At 40.2% G+C, this 21,227-nt stretch overlaps 2 protein-coding genes across 7 annotated transcripts in view; both read right to left on the bottom strand.

Moving 5' to 3' along the window:
- Nucleotides 1–514: 514 nt before the first annotated feature.
- On the bottom strand, nt 515–7,919 carry slc66a1 (solute carrier family 66 member 1). Of its 3 annotated transcripts, none has more exons than XM_080030805.1 (8): nt 7,821–7,919; nt 5,687–5,883; nt 5,410–5,539; nt 5,017–5,104; nt 4,008–4,162; nt 3,544–3,636; nt 2,640–2,825; nt 515–1,421 (listed from the first exon to the last, which is right to left on the bottom strand). In XM_080030805.1, exons 2-8 carry the CDS (start codon nt 5,875–5,877, stop codon nt 1,338–1,340), a joined length of 927 nt encoding a protein of 308 aa, XP_079886931.1. In that variant the 5' UTR covers nt 5,878–5,883; nt 7,821–7,919; the 3' UTR covers nt 515–1,337. The 3 variants fall into 3 exon arrangements, with proteins under 3 accessions (XP_079886931.1, XP_079886930.1, XP_079886929.1); XM_080030804.1 differs by having other exon boundaries at nt 5,687–5,880; nt 7,821–7,913; XM_080030803.1 differs by lacking the exon at nt 7,821–7,919 and adding an exon at nt 6,394–6,558.
- Nucleotides 7,920–9,598: 1,679 nt separating this feature from the next.
- Nucleotides 9,599–21,227, bottom strand: part of trim33 (tripartite motif containing 33) — a 29,860-nt gene continuing 18,231 nt past the window's right edge. The window contains exons 11-21 of one of the 4 annotated variants that reach the window (XM_080030411.1): nt 19,068–19,124; nt 18,677–18,877; nt 17,931–18,069; nt 17,459–17,522; nt 16,404–16,551; nt 15,702–16,060; nt 14,955–15,066; nt 14,797–14,871; nt 14,023–14,175; nt 11,949–11,999; nt 9,599–10,331 (exon numbers count right to left, since the gene is read on the bottom strand). In XM_080030411.1, the coding sequence (XP_079886537.1) occupies nt 10,107–10,331; nt 11,949–11,999; nt 14,023–14,175; nt 14,797–14,871; nt 14,955–15,066; nt 15,702–16,060; nt 16,404–16,551; nt 17,459–17,522; nt 17,931–18,069; nt 18,677–18,877; nt 19,068–19,124 (1,584 nt within the window). In that variant the 3' untranslated portion in view covers nt 9,599–10,106. Of the gene's footprint in view, nt 10,332–11,948; nt 12,000–14,022; nt 14,176–14,796; nt 14,872–14,954; nt 15,067–15,701; nt 16,061–16,403; nt 16,558–17,458; nt 17,523–17,930; nt 18,070–18,676; nt 18,878–19,067; nt 19,125–21,227 lie in introns of all 4 variants that reach the window. The other 3 variants (XM_080030410.1, XM_080030413.1, XM_080030412.1) reach the window with 3 other exon arrangements.

The following is a 21,227-nucleotide window of genomic DNA, read 5'->3' on the forward strand; positions in this document are numbered from 1 at the left end:
TTTCAGTTGGTGTGCAATGAATCTAAAATATATGAAAGTTCAATTATTATCATTACATTATGGAAAATAATCAACTTTATCACAATATGCTAATTATATGAGAAGGACCTGTACTCTGAGCAGCATAAACCCTGCCTACCAAGCTGTCTGCAGTGGAAACGCTAGCCAGTTCTAGGGTTACCGTACCGTACCGAGCCAAACTGTGCTGCTCAGTGGAAACAAGGGAAACATGATTCCATCATCGCTTTAAAAGAAATCAAGGGGGCGCCCTTAGCTCAGTTGGTAGGGTCCCCCCCATGGGCCTCGGCCAGCAGCGGACCCGGGTTCGATTCCAGCCCGCGGTCGTTCTCTGCATGTCACTCCCCTCTCTGCCCCATTTCAACTCTGTCTCTACACTATCAATAAAGCATAAAAAAAAAAATTAAAAAAAATTAAAAAAAAAAAAAAAAAAAAAAAATCAAGGGAAGAGATAAAGAAAGGTTATTCATTATTTATTCTTTATAGCACACGGATCCACTGGACAGTTTCAACATTTCTCAAAGTACAAAACGTTTGTTGTGCAAAACAGTGAGAATGAAAAATGTGTAAATTACACATGAAAAGGGAAACCGGTGTTTTTTTCACCTGTGCAAACAAAAACGAGTCAAGTGTCTGTATTTTAAAAATATACAATAAAACGACTACGACAACAATTAAAAATGTAAAATGCACGAGTAATTGTATACATTAATTAGGGCACTTGGTGAAAACACATTTTAAAATTACACAGAATACAATTTACACTTTTAAATGTTGAACAAAACATTTGTTATTTTCCAATCAGACAGAACACTGAAGCCCAAAAAAAACCGAATTATTCCAGTTAGAGGAGTCTAACTCTAAAACACTGTAAAGACGATCAGACAGGGCTTCATGCAGTGCGTAGTGTCATATTGTGTTTGGCATATTAAAACTACCGGAAACGTTTTAAAAGAAACTTCTGCGTGGTCCGCTCAACTCCAACAGCATGTTTCTGATATCTCTATGAGGTTGTGACCTAAAATCAGGATATTGCATTAGGGTTGACCAACACCTAAATCATTCCTTTAAAACTTGAACATTAAGAGCCGTGTGAATCACATCACTGCAGCTGATCTCAAGTGAAGACTTCACTTGTCACAGCTCATGTGCGGATAAAAACACATTGTAAACATTAAAAAAAAATAAGAGCATAATAAATAAAACTTTAATAAAATTTAAGTAAAATGTACAATCTGTTCATGCTGATTTAGTTGGACATGTGATTTTGGAGGGTTCCCTAGAAGTGAGTGTACCACCAGTACACTTGGTTTGTTGGTTTAGCTCCCTAGCAGAGGCGCTGTCTCATGGTTGGCTCCCACCTCCACCGTAGCCTTGCGGTAAATAAGAAACTGGAAAGAGATCTGAACCACAGAGTTAAGGAAAACTAAAGCAGCCCTTGGAAAGAGTCAGGTTATTGCAAAACAAGTTACCATTAGAATCTCCATAACACTCCATAACAGAAGATACTCAAACTTTTCTGACCACAAATTAGATTTTTAGTGAAGAAAGCTAATGGTAAAATTTGTATTCACAGATGTTCATAAAATGCCCACACTAAAAGTGAGGAAACACATGCCGACAACCTCATTCAAAGTGACTACGAGGAACTTTTTGTTGATTCTAACAACCCCCATTGGACAAAAGCGTGCTAACGGTGCTAGCGCGTGCCAGTGACGCGTGCATTTGTTCAGGAAGCTAGTGAAAGAGACAACAGGATGCACTGCAATGAGGTCAAGTTTGTGACTATATCAGATTAATAATGGGAATATGACGATGGTGAAGCAAAATAAACTTTGATTTAGTACCATTCATTAACACAGCCTTTTTCAGGTCACTTTAAAGGATATAAAGAAAGGGTTATTTCACTGAATACCAGACAGTGAGTTCACAATGCTGGATTACCAACTGGGAAATTTGGGCACTGAGGCCCCAAATGCAAAGAGGACTTCTAAAGCTCACATTTAGCCCACTTAGCTTAGTTTTGGCTAACTAACCGTTTCTTTCCAACACCATTTCTGGAGTGGTAGCAATCTCCATTTCTAACTCTTGGTCAGAAAGAAAAAAATCTGAGTAATAAAAGGAAGTAGGAACCTTTGCAGGAACTATGCGTGTTTCCACCGCAGGAACTAGGGTCTAAACCATAGTTCCTTGAACCTTTATTACCCCAGAAAAAGATCCTGTTTGTGGGGTGGGACTTTACCAAGGTTCAGGAACCTTTGGCTGCAGTGCTGGAGAATTCTGATTGGTCAAGTTGCCCGCTTGCCAAACTTAAAAACGGCCCACAGGAACCTTCAAGTTCCCAGAACCTGGAGTTTCTGGGACTCGCAGATGGTTATCAGGGTGGAGGTGCAGGAGGGTGCCCAAAACATTACTGTAACCATAACTAATTAACATATGTCAAAGAGACAAGTGGCCTCTATCTATTGCAGCTTTAACAAGCCTGTTGGCATGTTGGCTTTCCACACACGCAGTTACATAAGCATTGTGACAAGCTCATCACTGTCCAAAATGTAGCACGTATGTGGCATTAAGCAGAACCCGGAGGCCTGTCCTGAGAAGACTCAGTTTAAAAAGGATACAACGAGGTCTAAGGTGAGGGTGCCCAGGCTGCCAATGAGCCAGGGCAAGTGATGGATGAGGTAGCTGCTCTCTCCCTGGTCTCTGTCTGGGTTCTTCAGCAGCACACTCAGGCCGTAGGTAGTGTTCCCCAGGATGACCAGCGCAAACAGGAAGTAAGACACACCCTCGGTTGACTTCCGTTTAAACTGTTGGGGAGAAATGAGGATGAAAAGGGGAAGAACACAACGAAAATAAAATAAGTTCTAAAAAAAAAGCCACCAGATATGTTCCTGCTGAGTCAAATGTGCAGAGAACTCTTCAGAAAGCAGAAGTAAATGGTCTATTGTGACATCATATAGTGCATCATGCTCATTTTTCAGTTGCATTGAATTTGACCTCTTTCACTTTGACATGCATTTTTATCTTGTGTAGTTTTAAACATACTTCAAAAAAATCAACTTTGAATGCCTTGTGCTACTATTTATTACTACCAGTATTTCACATGCAACACCCTCATCTTATTTATTTTTAACTGTCATGTTAAATATGTAGATTTTACCCATTGTGCATGTTGCTCATTAGGTATCCTGTGCAGACCTGACTCCATATTGGATTCAGTTTTCATCTTGATAGCAAACTGCTATCTGATCCTTTTGGTTTGAACATGGTTGTAATGTGTGTAGTTTTAGCAGCAGTAGTGTAAAGAGAAAAAACAAGTGCAAAAGAAAATAAAGCGTAACAATTACATTATTATTATTAAAAGTTTGCACCAGGCTATACAGTGATACTAAATTGAATGAAGATGGTGATACTTCTTCTAATTTGAATGAATGTCCATATTTTTTTTTATTAACATAAGTATGATTGGTATCTGTTCATATCCATCATTCAGTTCTAGCTGCAGAGGCCACTTGTCATACTCACATTAGTGTACATCTGGGGAAGTCTGGAGAAGAGGTAGAGCACTGATGACACTGAGCCGATGGAGAAACCAATGATCTCTTTAGGGGTGAAAGACTGCAGGGACAGAAGGCAGACACAAGGTCACATCAGACAGGAAAGGCAGCCATTACTAGGTTACTTTGCTGAAGACACAAATTAATAATGTGGAGTCAACATTTCTGGGTATTTTTTTTTATTTTTATTTTTATCGAAATCAATGAATATCTCCTCGCGTTCGGCTATCGGTACGTACTGTGTGTGCCCTGGGGAAAAAAAATCCAGTGTAAATACACAGCCTAGGCTCTGTAAACTAAATATATGTGAACTAAAGGGTATTTAAATGAAGGGGGCATAGCTAACAACATGCCCCTTTACAGAGCCTTATACGCATATAGAAAGTCATTTTAACAACCAAAATGTTATTGAGACAAATGCATAGGACTCACCTGGATATTGCTAACTTCAGAGGTTTGGAGCAAGGTGCGACTAGTGAACCCAGAAGGACTCATTTCCTGTTGGCTGCCTAACCCGGGGAGGCGGGCCAGACCGGTGGTGCAGCCGAAGACACAGGCTAAACCCAGCACATGCAAAACCCTCCTGTCTGAATACAAGAGACAACACCCGTGTTCACAATCAATACTGGAGAAAATACATGTCAGCACATTCCTCCAGACAGGGGTTAATGTGTGAAAGGTCCCCAACTCCAAGGAAGGGAACAGACCCACTAACAACAATATTATGACAGGGTTCTTCTTAGATTACCCGCTTCCTCTGTCTGGCCTAGCCACAGATAATTGTTTATCAGCAATGGTGGTTCATGTCAGATACACTTGAAAGAGAGATACGCTGTGCCTTTGTCTAAAGTGAATCATTACATGCTATGTCTACGGTTCTATAGTCGGGGATAAAACACATGGAGTCTGGAGTTGAATGAAGGAGTCAAATGAAGGAGCTGGATTTCAGTGGAAATCTCACAGTCGAATAGTTTCAAAATGTATTTTTATTATTTTGATGAAAGTTAATGAAACAAGGATCATTCTATTCCGGCTAAATGTCGGATTGGATATGGAATTGCTTGGTTTTTCCAAATAAATCATGAAACATGTCCTATCCTTAATCACCATGGTAGACTAAAGTCACAATAAAACAAATCCCTATGCCAAGTCAAAGAAGACAAACTGTCATTGGGTTTTTCAGCCTCTTTGTCTGGTGTGGGAAAAATGAAAGCTTATGTTGTGGCAGATGAAAATATGGATCAATGAGCAGAAGAAAAAAGTCTGGAACACCCATATTCATTTCTATTACACATGTGCCAATGTGTTATGTACCATGAGACAGTAGGAGGCCAATAAGGCTTTGAAATTCACAAAACACAAAAGGAGAATTTAGATTTTATGTTGGGCATTTGGAAAATGAGATAGTCACATAGATAAACAGATAAAAAAAAACACTCACTTTCAGCCATTTTGTGCCCTATCTTGTAGTAAAAGTACATGGACAGCATCACCACGTCAGCAAACACGTAATAAATGGCTGTGTACGTCTGGATGACAGGGAGAAAGACACATGTAAAGATTTTCCTCACAAACACACATGACATTTGTATTAAATGAAGTCAATTGATAGGACAATCATTAAATAACTAGTTCATATTCATCCAAGTCCTTGATCAAGGCATAAACAATTAGCTGGTTATTTAAAAACAAAAAGGCACACTCTTTTCTTGTCATAGCAACAAAAAAAAAATGGTCAAAGACAATGATTCATAGCTTCCCTACTAATAAAACAAACTAGTTACTTGCATGGGAAGCAACGCTACACTGAGGCAATGCTAGCACTACAAGTCACCTGAAGTGGGAGCTGGTCTGCCAAGAAGGAGCCCACCAGATTACACATGTCACCTCCCAACCACAGCAGCAAGAACCAGATGGAGATGGCACTGTCCATGTTTCCTGTTTTACATGAGCTGATGTACTGTCTGCAAAACACAATCACACACAATCAAACAAATGGTGTTTCGGATAACAACAAGCACTTCCTTCCTCTTAGAAGCACACAGACAGACAGACAGACAGACACACAGACAGACAGACACACAGACACACAGACAACCACCAACACTTACGGAACAGAAGAAACCATGAAGCAGAGGATGGAGAAGAGGCCTAGGTAGACGCTGGACATGTCCCTGGCATCCTGGGCACATTCCCCCAGCCCATTCCAAACCCATTCTGAGCCGTTGGGGCACATGGAAGTCATGTTCCCTTGAGCGGTAAAGCCAAAGGCCCCCCGGGAGAGGACTCCATCCGTCAACATGATCTGCTGAGAGAGAGAGAGAGAAAAAAAACACTATGTAAATATCCAGTTTGAAAAAAGAATATATAGGCTAGCCGCTATATATTCCGTCCTAAATCTACATCTTCTGTATTCATTGTTGCATTGACAGCCTGACCATGTTTTCACAGGGATTCTAGGAGAACATAAAATGACATAGCAAAAATAGGACATGGCACAGATGTGGAGTTCCCACAGCTTGCTTCATCAAGATAACATCACATCTCAAGTGTCCCAGTCAATACAGTCGATGTGGGGGGGGGGGGGGGGGTGTTAAAGGTTGTTAGATAAGCTTAAAAACAACACCAAAACAGCCTGTTTAGAATAGATCCACATTTGATACACAAGTGGTGGGATGTGAAGCTCCATCTATAACATTGGTAACGCTGGTAAACGTTTTCTCACAAAATACACTAAGAAGAAACCAGATAATAAATATACTTTTTTTTTCTAAGCCACTGCGCTTGCTAGCGACGACAACACGACAAAAACAACTACCTTCTAGTAGACAGCTGGACCTAGTCGGCGGCTTTCCCCGTGGCGAAAACAGCTACAACGCACCACAGTGGAAATGAACAAAGCAAATGTATCCCTCCTGTGCCACTGACATTCCGATGTGACACCGGTAAAGTCCTTAGCAGGACAAAAACCTCGAGAGCCTGCGGTAACAACTGGGAAGCAAGCGATAAACAAGCTCGTCCATGGTCATGCGCCCGCGAGCTGATTGGTCGAGCCTCGAAATAAGCACGTGACTACCGGCAAAGGAACCCCTTCGAAATAAAGGTTCTTTATACATCCATGATTTGTACCAGCCTTGAAAAGTTGAAAGTACATTTCGCGCATATAAAAAGTATCGTTCATCCCTCGTCTTTGTTTGTAAATGTGTATTAGAGAAGGGGAGTATTGGGACTACGCTTGCAAGAAAAAAAAACTTTCTCTGTTCGCATCCGGATATTCTGATAGGCCTATGTGATATTTCTGCACTTCACGAAGAAAACGCCTGTGCTTTATTCTAGATTTTTGTTAGAAATATGACTTTCTATTTGAAGGTCGGGAAATACATCAATGTTGTAGGCCTACCTCACACAGCTAAGGACTAACACAAACAGTCTCTGGTCAAGACTTTTGGATTTTAAAGGGGCATTGAGGATACGAAACAATCTAATGGTAGGCTTAGATGCTTTAATGTTAGTTACATTTTTCTGCAGAACTATACAACTTTGCAGCGTGTGCGCTCACACAATTTCACATACTCTCATCAAATATCTATAAACCTTGTTAAACTAAGATTATTTCACTCCACATTGTAATTCACTCAATTAGCTCTGTGCTGCCATTAAACTTGAGGCCCCTTACATTCTTCGGGCAGCTTTGCATTTTAGTAGGCAGCCGTGAAAAACAATCATGCAACCTTTATTAACCAGGCCATGCGGGTAAAGCCTTTGTATAAACGTGCGCTTATGCAAATGCCTGGACCATTTCTTTATATGTCCATGGAACATAGGGAGGTTATGTAAGGTCCTTAAGTCATTAACACTGACAGTTCTTTATGTGTTATAGATATGATGAGCAGGCTCATTGTAGTTATCACAATAAAACAGAAGGGGTTACTTTCAGTCATGATATCAGTGTTACTGTGTTGAGAAAGACACTCAATTCATTCATGGCAGGAAAAACGATCAAATATATCGTTATTAATGACAATAGATTAAATAAAGGCGTGCTCGTTATGCCGAAGTTGTCTAAGTTTATGTTGTTAACCATAGACTGTAGCCTATATAAATAGGTTATAACATGTGTAGCCTAGATATTATTTATATGGCTATCCATGAATGATAGGCCTACATATATTACAATTAAGTAGGTTATGCATTTGTTGTTCTTGTAAATGTAAGCCAAAGTCAAATACAAAGTAAACATCCTACCTGGAAAAGACGCTTCAAGGTGAACTCTAGACGTCAAATTGATTAAATGATTCCACCATGGACATACAAAGAAAGCTATTTCCTGAAATGTCTGTGGTGATGACGCAGAGTGTCAGCTGACAATATGTCCGACAAACGACTCAGCACCTCTCTCTGTGCTGATGTCAGCTCCTGCGCTTTTTACTATTCACGTTTCCTCCAAGATGTCACTGCTGTCAGGCGCTTCTTCTAAACTGTCTGTGACCTCTGCACATGTAATGTGTCGGAATAAAAGGGCTCGTGACAAAGAGGCCACTGAGGCCTAGGACATGGACTCAATACAGTTCTTATCTCTTTATCAAATAATAACAGTTCAAATATCAACTATATCTTTTTGACTCTTTGACGCTGTTGCTTGTACTTGCTGTAGTTTAGACCTATGACAATAGTACTTAGTTGACACATACGACAACAGAATTAAGTGTTAGACCTTACTTCAAAATTGTATTGTATATTGCAGTTTAGAGTTTACCACAGTAACATCTGCTGACAATTGTATTTCACAAGTGTACAATCAACCCTATAACCACTTGGCCCTTTACATCTAGCTGTTTCATTTAAATGCATCACAGTCCCATTCAAATTAAAGGTGGAGTCAGCGATTCTGGAGAATACTTGTTGTCAAACTCTATTTGAAAAAAATCTGTGAAATATCTCCTCACAATCTTCTACCTGTATTTACTGTGTGTGTGCTGAACAAAAATTAAATCAGTGTTTCTATGCAGCCTATCTCTATAAATGGGCATGTTGCTAGCTATGGTGGGCCCCCTTTGTTTACATCGCTGTTTAGTGTTTACAGAGCCTAAGTTGTGTATTAACACTGGATTTATTTCAGCGCACACACAGCACGGCCACGAAGCGGATTGTGATGAGATATTCACAGATTTAGTAAAAAAGTGATTTTGACAACAAGCGTTCTACAGAATCGCTGACTCCACCTTTAAGCCAAAATGATGTACAGTCCTGAACAAAAGTCTTGTCACTTATCCATTTTGTAGAAACAACAGCTTATAACCTGACTTTTAATTAATCCATTGGTTTTAGAAATGGTTTTACATCAAAGTTCCTCAAGGGGAAGAAGATCAAGGTGCTGCAGGACTGGCCAGCCCAGTCACCAGACATGAACATCATTGAGCATGTCTGGGGTAGAATGAAAGAGAAAGCATGGAAGACCAAACCAAAGAATCTTGATGAACTCTGGGAGAATCATTCATGTATGAATCATTGTCAAACCGCATGGATGCAGTCCTTCAAGCTCATGGAAGTCATACAAGATATTAAATATGGATCTCACAGCACCACTACTTAATTCACTGATGTTATGAAACATATTTTTGTATTTGAAGTAAATTATTTGTTACATTTTCACATTACTCTCTGTAGGCGACAACACTTTTGTCTTGCCAACATCTGACCTTTCTGTGTTCATTAAATGATCAATATTTCTTCAGTTAAGCAACTTTATCTTGTTTTATTTAACATAATTTGGGAGGGTTTTAGCTTTTCTCATGAGCCATTTCTAAAACCAATGGATTAATTAAAAGTCAGGTTAGAAGCTGTTGTTTCTACAAAATGGATAAGTGACAAGACTTTTGTCCGGGACTGTACATGGCTAGATGCCACCAAGGGTTTGTGAGAATTTTTTTCTTCTTAACTAATTTGGTTGAAATACTCATTTAAGTGTTATCTGGCAACCCAAAACACACACTCTCTTTGATGTATTTCAAGAACAGGTTTTATTGATGACGCACCCAAACATCTATACTGCAGGATCACTTTCAGTGGGTTAGATTCTCTTATTTACAGAACGCATCCACAGTCATACAAATACTAAGTAGGTTTCATGTCAAAGTATAGATATATATATAATACAATAAGAACAAGGGATTTGAATGTCAACTTTCACAACAAATCTACAAATTAAAAATGATGATAGAAAATAAATGACCAACAGCCACTAGTCCAAAACAGACCCTACTTTGCACTCTGTACAGGCAGGTTTTTGTCCATGAAAGAAGGAGGGAATGCAGCTCTTCTATGTTTCTGTCCTCAAGAGTTCCGACAAAGGCAGGTATGCAACTGCTTACAGTGTTTCTTTCAAAAAGGCAAGGATGACCAAGCGGTTTGTACAGCGAATCTTGTCCTTTTTTAAATTGCTGCCTCAAACATAGGAGAATATGTGGATGTTGAAGAAGACAGAGTTTGTTCTTTTCAGTTCTCTTGCTCCTTTGTGTGGTGGGTTTTTTTTCACTTGATGTGGAGAGCTTTCTCGTCCGTTTTTAAGCGTTTGCGTCTTGGCGGTTGGAAGTCGTCGTCCGAGTCCTCTGTCTCCTCCTCCTTTTCCTTTGCGTCCTGGAGCGATGATGATGATTCAGGGGTTTGGGGGAAGTTCTGCTCCGGGAAGATCTCCTTCAGCTTCTCCTCAAAGTACAGGCTCACTGCTTTGCCGGTTGTGGCCATCTCTGAGCCCTCCTGCAGGGAGAGGAAGGGGAGAAGGGAGGGGTGTGTAGGAAGCAGGTGTGAGGAATGAATGGGAGAGGGAGGTGGAAGAGGAAGAAAATGAGGAGACAAATGAGATGTGGTTAACACTCGTGGTAGCCTGGCTCAACCTTTGCTGTACAGAGCAGAGATGTCCTGACGCCTCCACACACCGTGGCTCCACGAAGCATTTCCTCAAGCCTGAGTTAAAGGTGCAGTCAGCCATTCTGGAGAATGCTCGTGAGGAGATATTCACCCATTTAGAAAAAAAGCATTTTCCAGAATCGTGGACTCCAACTTTAAGTGTAAAATGTAAATAAGGCTACCCTCAAATACTTTCATGCAATTCAAGGTCAAGAAATCAACCAGAAAGGCTGAAATGAAGGTTTCACAGGTATTACAACAACATGAACATTAAATACCACTGACGTATAAAAAGACCAAGTCAGTGTATGATACATAAAAGGAAAAGTCCTAATGCCTGTCCAACTTCAACTCATTGACTAATCCATTGAACCAGCTACAGCAAATGAGCCCTCAACACAGGACACATATGTGTATGTGCAGCTGTTAACATTCTGAAATCAAATGAACTGAATACTGTAAGGGAGCTGTGCATTGTGCAAGCCTTAATTAGTTCTGGGCCTCTCACATTCTCCATTCACATGCACACGTTTATACACTCACATCCACTTTCACTTCTACATGAACACTATATCAATGCTTCACTTTCACATTAAAGAGTCACTTAACAGCCCCTGAGAATCATGTCCCTGCTCCTGAGCTTAAGTTCCTCTTTAATGTAGATTCACTTTTGTAGATACACTCTTCTCTTGCACATGCATATACTTTACTTTAACATATAAACCTTAATTTTTCATTCTAATATCCATTTAATATATTTAACATATCTATGTATATGAAGAAATATATATATACACACACAGTATATAATAGAGGTATACAAATATGACCAAAATATTGTACAGACGCATGTTCACATAGTGTTTCACTTGTGTCACTGCTGTGAAGAAGCCTATTAAATAAATGGACCTTAAAGTGAAAATACATGTAAAATGGCATGCATGGGGGCGCCCTTAGCTCAGTTGGTAGGGCGTCCCCCCCCCCGAACCGGGCCCAGCAGCAGACCCGGGTTCGATTCCCACCCGCGGTCGTTCTCTGCATGTCACTCCCCTCTCTGCCCCATTTCACCTCTGTCTCTATCAATAAAAGCATGAAAAATGCCAAAAAAATATCTTTAAAATGTGTTTAAATAGGTGTTGTGAAAGCAGGCGAAATGCATGTGAGACACCCATGATTAATTATGGTTGGAACAGTCTCTAATAAAATCCATCCATCAACATTACATCAAGTTTTACATTTTAGAATCAACCGTCCATGTGGTCATACACTATCCCTATGGACTAAAAAAAGATCAAACCCTACTATCCCACATTCACGGCTGGTTAGAGGAGTGCGGATGTGGAAAGCTACAGAATTTCATCTTGAAAGTGTATGTAAACCCCTATAGGTAGATGAAGGGCTGAAAACATTTCTTGGAGCCTCAGTGGAAGCGGAGAGGACATTTGTGCTCTATTTGAAACGGCTTACCTGCGTATTAATCTGTTTCTCTTCATCATAAACCTGGATTATTCGAGACATCTAAAAAGGGGCAATAACATTACAACACATAGGAGCATGAGGGGGGAGAACAATAGTTGACAGCACAGGCAGGTTAGATGAGAACAGATCAGTAATCTGTTGATGGCCTCTTGTGCGAGCGGAGCTGTGCAACACAGGATCACTACTGTAGAAATGAACAGCAAAGTAAGGTCTGCACTCCTAAATTCTAGTTCATCAACGTTCACATCTATCTTGTTCACTTTCCTGCAGCACATTTATCTATATAACCATCTCTAAGATGGGACATTCAGTGCAGGGAATTTTTTTGCAAATAATTGTCTTTCCCCTAATGTAAATAAGTGGTATTATAGTGTGTGTGTCAAGAACGTTGTCTTTATAACTAATGCAATCAGAGGAAAATCAATCATAGATTATGGAACTTTAGCAGACTGGAAATAGTTTATTGTGGAAGGAAGTGTTGTCAGTGGAAAACTATTAACATGATCAAAAGCTTCAATGAACGGGTGCTTTAAGTACTTCTGCTTTGCAAAGCTCTTTATCACAACTTCTTACAGCCATTATTTTCTCTTGTTGTTTTTGTGTACATCTATATTCATGGTTTAGACGCATTTCTTGAAAGGGAGAGATTATCTATAATGTTTAAAGGTCAAGAAATGCCTCTATACCACTTATAAAAACAATAGGCCTACAAAAACAAACAAAGAAACAGAGCAAATAATGGCTGAATGAATGAATGAAGTACTACTATGTATATTTTGTATGTTATAACTATGAATAGCCACATGAATACCTAACCTTTCAAATGACTTTAAGACTTAAGTAGTCTAATCAAACTACAATGAAAATGGCATTCTGCTGAAATGTCTTCCTATACTGTGAAGCCATGCAAACTTAAAAAAGGCACCAGCTGGATTTAACATTACAAACATCCATCTGAGAGAACCCTGCTTGCTGTTGGTTTTGGTTTCATAATATGTCCTAATGGCTCAACCCTCTGGGCGGTTTGGCTTCTCATTCAAGACAATTGTTGATAAAATCAAGGCCCCCTCATTGGGTCGGAAGGTCATGTAATACATGATGATTATATACAGTCTACTTTATATTAGACCCAAATCAAGCAAGTGTTTGATTACACACACAGAGAAGAACATGATATTGTAAACAATATAACTGACAACCACATCCGCAACCAAATGTTAAAAAAAAAGAACTAAATGAAGTGCACAGTCAAAAACATCACTGCCCCAAAGAAGAATATATTCAGATATGACAGCGGCTTCTGACTTATTATTGTGAGACGTACAATGTTAACAGTTTTCATACAGCGTTCCCACAGCCAGTGTGAAGAGAGCCCAGTGTCCCTAACACTCCCTCCTCCAACAGCCACTGTTAGTAGGTTTAACTACACAGATGTGCACACACTGCAGGCAGGAAGCATCACTTTCTACTACCTTTACCGATGTCAGGCTGTGTTCGCATTAAGGTTAAACTGATACCATTTTCCCACCTAAATGAGTGGGTCAACGCAGGCTTTTAAAACAGGGATCGACACTGCTTGGATGATATGTCAGAAATGAGTGCATTGATCCGGGACTTGTGTTCCCCCTGAAAAGCTGAGCGGAGCTGAGCAACACCTGTGTGCACTGCAGGGTCAATTAAATGCATGGTGTAACCCTTCCCATTGGACAAAAAGCCAGATTGATGCAGGTTGCTGCGGGTTTTTACGTCAGTGAGAAAGAGGTATAATATAGTGGTTTGCCAGCAGTGGCCTAATTTGAGTAATACTATGTGATACCTAACATAGGTATTAATTGCCTGTTTCATTTAAGTGATTTTAAATTAATAATTCATTCCAAAGGCAAAGTGTGCATGCCTACTGCAATAGGAAAATGCTACAAAAGTTTTCACCTAAGCAATCTTATTATGTGGTTGCAATTTTAACTTCGACTCGTATCAGTCACCCTTGTCTGTCTGCATGCACACACACACACACAAGCAGAGGCCATTCCCAAAAGCAGGCTCAAAGACTCATGCTGCTCACCTCATTGTAATCTGCACAGTTTGTGAAGAGCAGGCGCATATCGGACACAAACTTCTGGATGGAGCGGTAGTAGTGGGAACTCTGTAGCTGCAGCTTCCTCTTCACTCTCTTCAGGTCCATGGGCTGCTTGATGATCTTGTAGTAGTTGGGCGTCTGATTGAATAGAAGTGGGTCAGACAACATCTCAAACTATTTTAAAAGGCAGGCTATGAAGTTAATATTAGCCTTCAACGTGAGGAGTAAAATACGCTGTGGCTTGCAGTTTGGCAGAAAGAACAAAAACTCAAAAATAATACTGCAATTGAGATTTGTATTTTTTGGAAATAGTACAACTGTTGGGTGTTTTTAGGGATAGTTTGGATTTCTTCCCAAAAGGTGACAGTGGTACAATACATGTATGAATATTAGCTATGGCTGGGAACTTTGTCTGAAGAAATAAAATAAGGGAAATATTAACGCACACACCCATAAATTGTTGGTGCCAGGTGTTTTCAGTGCATTTAAAAAATTGTCCTGGTTTGAATTGCAAAAAGGGGTAAAGGTATCAAAAGTATCTGTTACTGTTTGTAATGTGTTTGGCCAGGTCAGTGATAAAGACATGTCGACGTGGGCTAATAAAAGTAAAAGCAAAAGGAGGAAGGATGAAACTTTGCAAACATATGGAAGGGTAAGGAGTGGACAGAAGATACTTGCTGTAGTGTGTAGTGTGTAGTGTGTAGTGTGTAGTGTGTGTGTGTGTGTGTGTCTTAGTGGAGACTATGTAGAGTTACTTACAGAGCTAGGGACAGGTTCCCTGAAGCCCACACTGAGTTCATGGCAGTAGATGTGCAGCAGGAGGCGTTCACATCTCTGCAGAGAGAGGGAATGAGAGATTTAGCTGCTGTGTACCAATGATAAAGAGGCCTTTAAAAAGGTGTGTCAGGTGTACCCACCCTCTGGTCATCAGGACTCAGGCTCCGCTCTCCACTCGTTAGCTTGCTGTCATCACAGTACTGGATCTCTGGGCTGCTGAGACTCCGGCAAAACGTGCAGAGAAAGTCCCCCCTAAAATAAAAGAAATGACCATAAAATAAAGATCCATCTACTCCGACTTTGAGCTTGGAAATCAGAATTACAAATGTCCAATTTTCCGCATCAGACTTGTATGGAACGCAGCATAATATGGAGTGGAACGTTAAGATTTTGCTAGTATGTGCCTGTAACTACAAATCAGGTACCAACATTGTTTTATATTGCGTATTTGGCCGTTCTGCATGCCTCTCTTTACCTATTCTCTTTTCCAAATTTACGGTTCTACTTGCTTGACTTGCAGGTTTGAGTGTCCCCTAAACTATACTGTCACAAATTCTGGCTACCTAAGGGAAAAGACTTATCCTACTAAACATAAAGTCAGACATGCAGTACGTGGGGCGCCCTTAGCTCAGTTGGTAAGGCGTCCCCCCCCGGGCCGGGCCCAGCAGCAGACCTGGGTTTGATTCCCACCCACGGTCGTTCTCTGCATGTCACTCCCCTCTCTGCCCCATTTCACCTCTGTCTCTCTGCACTATCAATAAAGCATATAAATGCCCCAAAAATATATATAAAAAAAAAAAAAAAGACATGCAGTACGTGAGTGATCTGGCAGGGTTGTTATATAAAAACACCCCACCAAAACCATTACCTTTATATTGCTCACTTACTCTGGGAATATTTTTATGGTGGGCACATGGCATTTCATGTGGAAGACTTTGGGACAGCGGTCACAGCACAGCAGGTCACCACCGTTGATACAGACAGCGCACCAGTCTTCATTGGGGTCGTCCTCTTTCCCACCAGAGTTGCCTGTTGCACCCGAAGCCGCGCCCCCTTTGCTCTCTGTGCCCTTGTCTGAGCTTCCATTGGTGAGTGGAGAGCCGGCCGTGTCGGATGTTGATGATGATGAGGTAGTGGGGGTCATAGTGGTGGTGGAGGGAGAGGAGCTGGTGGCCCTGGAGCCATTGAGTCCAGAACACGGTGTCTCAGACTGGGGCTCAGCTTTGATGCTCCCTGGACTGCTCATCTGAAGAGAAAGCATCACAAACAAGATCATTTAGAAAAAAATATATACTAATGAAAACAATATTTACCACCATAGATTAAATGACAGAAAGATGCCTGCAGTTCTGGCCCATTTTTGCCAATGTTTCCAGTACTCAGACGTTATATATTCTCAGCACATTCTACATTAAATGTTTGTACATTTTGGGTAAGATAGCAATGATTGAATATGTTTTGTTTAATTAACATATTTTTACTAAACGTCGTCCTGCTCTCCTGGATTTTTCTGTCCACAATAAGCTATTGTAAGGAGACTCGTTGAGACAAGGCTTGTTTTCAGACTAATAGATGAACAGTAGTCTTACCATGCAGGCACTCCTCCCAGAGTCTTTGCTCCGCTCTGTCTTCATAGAAGAAGATGGACAACTGTAGCTGTCGTCTGTACCAGGCTCCTGCTTCACCCTCACCTGCTCCACCGCAGTCCCACTGCCTTGACCCGCCTTCCCCGCAGAGCTACAGCTGACAACACACCAGGAGAAGAAGAGAGAAAAAAAAAAAGGAAGAACTGATGAATACAAAGACAAAGATACAGTGTTTGCTGCGCACCCACACACAAACACACACAGCATCAATGCACTGTGCCATACCTTACCATGGGGAATCACCTCGACAAAAGTTAGGACACTTAGAGAAAATTGACATGACAGTACCCAGCTCTTTGTTTATTGTGTGGTGTTTTTCCTCTTCATTGAATATGATTTTTGATTTGATTTGAATATTTTATTATTGTGTCATGCATTAGCATGCCCAGCCCACAAGGGCTTACAAGACACCATTATAAAACACAGACAGACCAAAAAATAGATGCTAAACAATACTAACATTAACGATATAAACCATCCTGACGTTTCATCCAGGCTTTAGAAACAAAAGAGGCTAACTTATAAACATTAAAGGTAAACAAACATTCCATCCTGACATCATCATTACTCCAACATATTTCTTATTTTGAATAAGTGGGCTCCACTGTGTCCCGCTGCTACAATGTCACAGTAGTTACTTAGTTGCTATGATGTCACCATAGTGACGTAGCTGCTGCTGGGAGGGCTATCGGCATCCGGCATGAAACCGGCCTACCAAGTACGGGTAAGGTCGGCAGTGGAAACGCAAGCCAGGTCTAGTGTTCATTACCAAACCGTGTCGTGCGGAACTGAACTGTGCGGAACAAAGCATAACTGTCTGGAACACCGAGTTGCTCAGATGAAACCAGTAACCACATTAGGAGTAAAGCATTAACCATAAACATTTAGTAAGGCTTTGGTTGGTTACTGGATCAACTTTTAACTCTGGTATGTAAATATATTTAAAAAAAAAATGTAACAGGGTGTTTTGCAAGTAAAATACATCCATATCTTCTTACCTGCCTCTGCTGCCTGTGCTGGACGTGCTAGAAGGTCTTGCTGGTGTTAGCGCATTCGACAGACCTGCAGACAGAGCAGCAATCACTTGTTATTGAACATCAAAGTTTGATTTCTCTAGAGTGGGGGGCAACATTGCCAAGGTTTTACACTATATTATTTAATACAATAACATTTATTTAAATTCATTTTCTGGTTAAGTTAAATTAGTTTGTTATTGCATTTGGCTAATTCAGTGTATGACATTTGTGTTACAAGTAATTTGTCACTTTCTATTATTCTACGGTTGGAGCCAATGGCTGCTCTTTGGGATACCAGGGTCTACCATTGAATCCTTAAAGTCTGTCAAGTTTCTGATGGATTTGTTTAGGACAATTCTTTTTTAGAAAGCAAGAAATGAAGCATGAAAAAAGCATTTGAACAGGGAGTAGGATGTAAATAGGAGTTAGTGTGAATGGTGAGCCCCTCTTGTACCTGAAGACCCAGAGGAGTGTGTGGACAGTACAGGTGAGGGGTTCATGTTCACTGAGCCTTGCTGTTGCTGTTGCTGTGTGCTGGCAGTGATGTAGCGAGACAGGAGATTACCAAGGTTACTGGAACCTGCGTCCTCCAGCTAGTCAGGACAGAAAAGTATCATCAGACAATCCAGTTACCAAGAGAGTAAGAGATCAACACATTTTTCTGGAAATGAATCTATTCAGGCAAGAATTGACGTCTCAACCAGGGAATTTCACCAGATAAAAAGACAAATATTGGCAAATTGTGGCCTACGTTCATGTCTACTCAGCACCACATCATACATGTGTAGTTGAGCGTCTTCAAAACTTTCCCAGTCAATGGCCTATGTTGCACGTGTATATAAACTCATATTGGCTTATTTTGCTTTTCATTAATTTGTCTTTGTTTTTTCTATGTTTTATAAAATGTATTTCATTATTAATTGCATTATTTGTCTAAATATTGTACGCATTTCTATGCATTCTTTGTCTGAATTCTTTTTTTTTTTATATCACGATGCTAAGTAAGGGATCATTTTTACAGGTGCATTCAAATTTGTTAAGTTTTATTATGTTCTTTTGAATTTTTTTAAATACATTTTATTTGATCTGAAAATCTACCGTATTTGTCGGATACAAATCTAAAATGTAAAACTGGCCAAACAGTATAGAAGGCAACTGGTTGAAACACAGAAAAGTTTGTGACAGTGATGTGCTGCTCACCTGAATGGGCGGGATCTCAGGCAGGCAGGGCAGGTTCTCAGGATTGGTGACGGAGGGGATGAGCTCGATAGGCCCTATGATGGGGCTGGCAGGGCCGCGGTGAGCGTGGGCCCCAGCCATACTGGCACTGGTGGGACTGGTGGGGTTGGCATTATGGAGGGAGGCCACCGGGAAAGGGCCCGCATGCCCTGGGTTGGAATGCTGCAACAGACAATAGGAAATAGGGAAGCGAGATAAGGTAGGGACGACAAGAACAATGGAGGCAAGGTCATTCACTGTTTCTGATGAAATATCTCTTGTGAATCAACATGGCTGTGTGATCATGCATTTGGGTGAGAACACATGCGACACAAACACACACAAATGACAAAGTAGGAAAAAGGTGCCAAACCCCTGATTGTAGTAAGAAACGAAACCTTTGGTGGCTCATCTCAGATTCTATAGACATCTGGACACAAAGAAGCACAACGCTGGATATAGTAGAGGCTTTTCTTAACTCTTGTACATGTACATTCATTAAACTGTGCACGGTGTTTGACCTGAGCATAGAATACGCTTTATATGTAAAGATACATCAGAAGGGCAGTACAAAGCAGGACTGAAGAAACGCTACATTTGCACCATGCTCTGTTTTTTTTTTGTTTATGTAAAGCTCTGTTTCAATTGGCTGGAGTCCATTTGGTGTATGGCAGTTCAGGTATGCCAAGTTTGAAATGAAAATGTTAACTACATTTAAAATGTATCTTTAACTTACAATAACAAAATTATTTATTTTCACATATTTCTGCCAAAATAAAAATAAAAACTCCACTTACAAATCATTTTTCAGTTCACTACCAAGTATAATAATGCCATATTAATATTTTAAATCAATGTGAAAAGGTGCACTCTGAGCCCTCCATGAAAGCCCTAAATCACTCTGACATTTCAGTGCTTCCCCTTTCAGCGCTGCTGCTAAAATCCTCCCAAAATTATATGCACTTATGCTCAAAGCATCCTTTCCTCATTCTTAAAGGTCATCTAGATAGCATTGCACCTTTCAGAATCAAGACGCTTGATACCCAATTATATTTAAAGCTCAAATCCACTATATATATATATATATATATATATATATATATAACAAATAAGTAATCACGCTGAATAATAGTGATCTCAATATCGACCAACATAATCGTGATAAACAATGCCATAATAGAGCAGCTCACACATTTGTTCGACCGCTAGGGTAAACACAAGAGGGTTCTGTAACACTAAATCTAAACTTTACTTTAATTAGTCTACAAGGAAATTACAAGAGGTAATAGAACTTTAATATGAAAATGCAAAACTAGACGTTTGAGCTCTGAAACTAAACACTAAAACTGTATCTCACAGCACTTTGCATTGACATTTGAATAAAAACAGCTCTCTACCCGGCTTGTTAGGAGGAATGGCTATGATGACTAGCACTGCAGCAACTCAACAAAACATTATACAACATGCAGTTATTGTTGCGGGCAACCCTCACAGTTACCCAGACCAGTTCCTGGAACAGACTTGCTTTAATGCTCAGGAGGTGATACTATGTGTAAATTCCCAGTACTGTCATTCTATTGTTACTGATCAGGCACATGTGACATCTGATCCCATGTCTAGTATCTGTCAGAAATGAAAATGAAACACACAGCCAACCAGTGCAAAGTGGTTCGACGCACAGACCAGTTTGTGCCTGCCCAAACTGTGAACTGCATTCTTCAGCTATAAACTTGTTCATATGTTGTCTTGCTTCACTTGCTAACCAAACACATGCATAAAACTCACTAGACTTGTCTTACTGCTGTCTTTGTATTGAAGTATATCTGAAACATTTTGGTTTGTAAAATACAGTGGAAATGCAAAAGCATCTACAGCTACGTAACAATGGTGACATCATAGCAGCTACGTAACCGTGTTGCCAGCATAGCAGCTACTTAACTACGGTTACATCAGAGCTGCGCCCGACATTTTTCTCCAAACACAAGACTCTTCACTCTTGTAGAGGAGATCTCGCACTGAAATGATGCTTCTGTTGACCAATCAACGGACTGCAGTGTGTAGCTCCACCCCTTTGGGACAAATTGGTACCCCAACGAATGAGTGACAAAAATAGGTACAGCACGGTTCGCTTATTTTGGTACCCTAAATGTAAGCTTGATAAAATGTACTCAATTGCTGCATCCCAATGTTTATCACATGATACCAGTGAAGTTTACCATAACACTAGCCAGACCAAACTACAGCTCGTAGTCGCACTGGATTTTGAACAATAGTAATTTAATGAACGTTAGTGTTTTGAGATTTTTATAACATGTTTTAAACACTACTGAAAATGAGAGTAAATTCAAAACATTTCCAGCCCTGGAAAACTGTTTTTTTCTTCAAATTTCTTAACTTTTTAAGGAATTTCATGATCGTGGGAGCCCTGTTATTTAGAGACATCCAGCATTTAAAAAGCAACATTATATCTAATTTTGAGTTGTTTTGATAACCTAAGTTTAAGTCCCCCATAGCTGTTTTTGGTCTCTACCAA

Source organism: Ammodytes marinus, assembly GCF_949987685.1.
Source record: "Ammodytes marinus genome assembly, chromosome: 7".
NCBI classification, from domain to species: domain Eukaryota; kingdom Metazoa; phylum Chordata; class Actinopteri; order Uranoscopiformes; family Ammodytidae; genus Ammodytes; species Ammodytes marinus.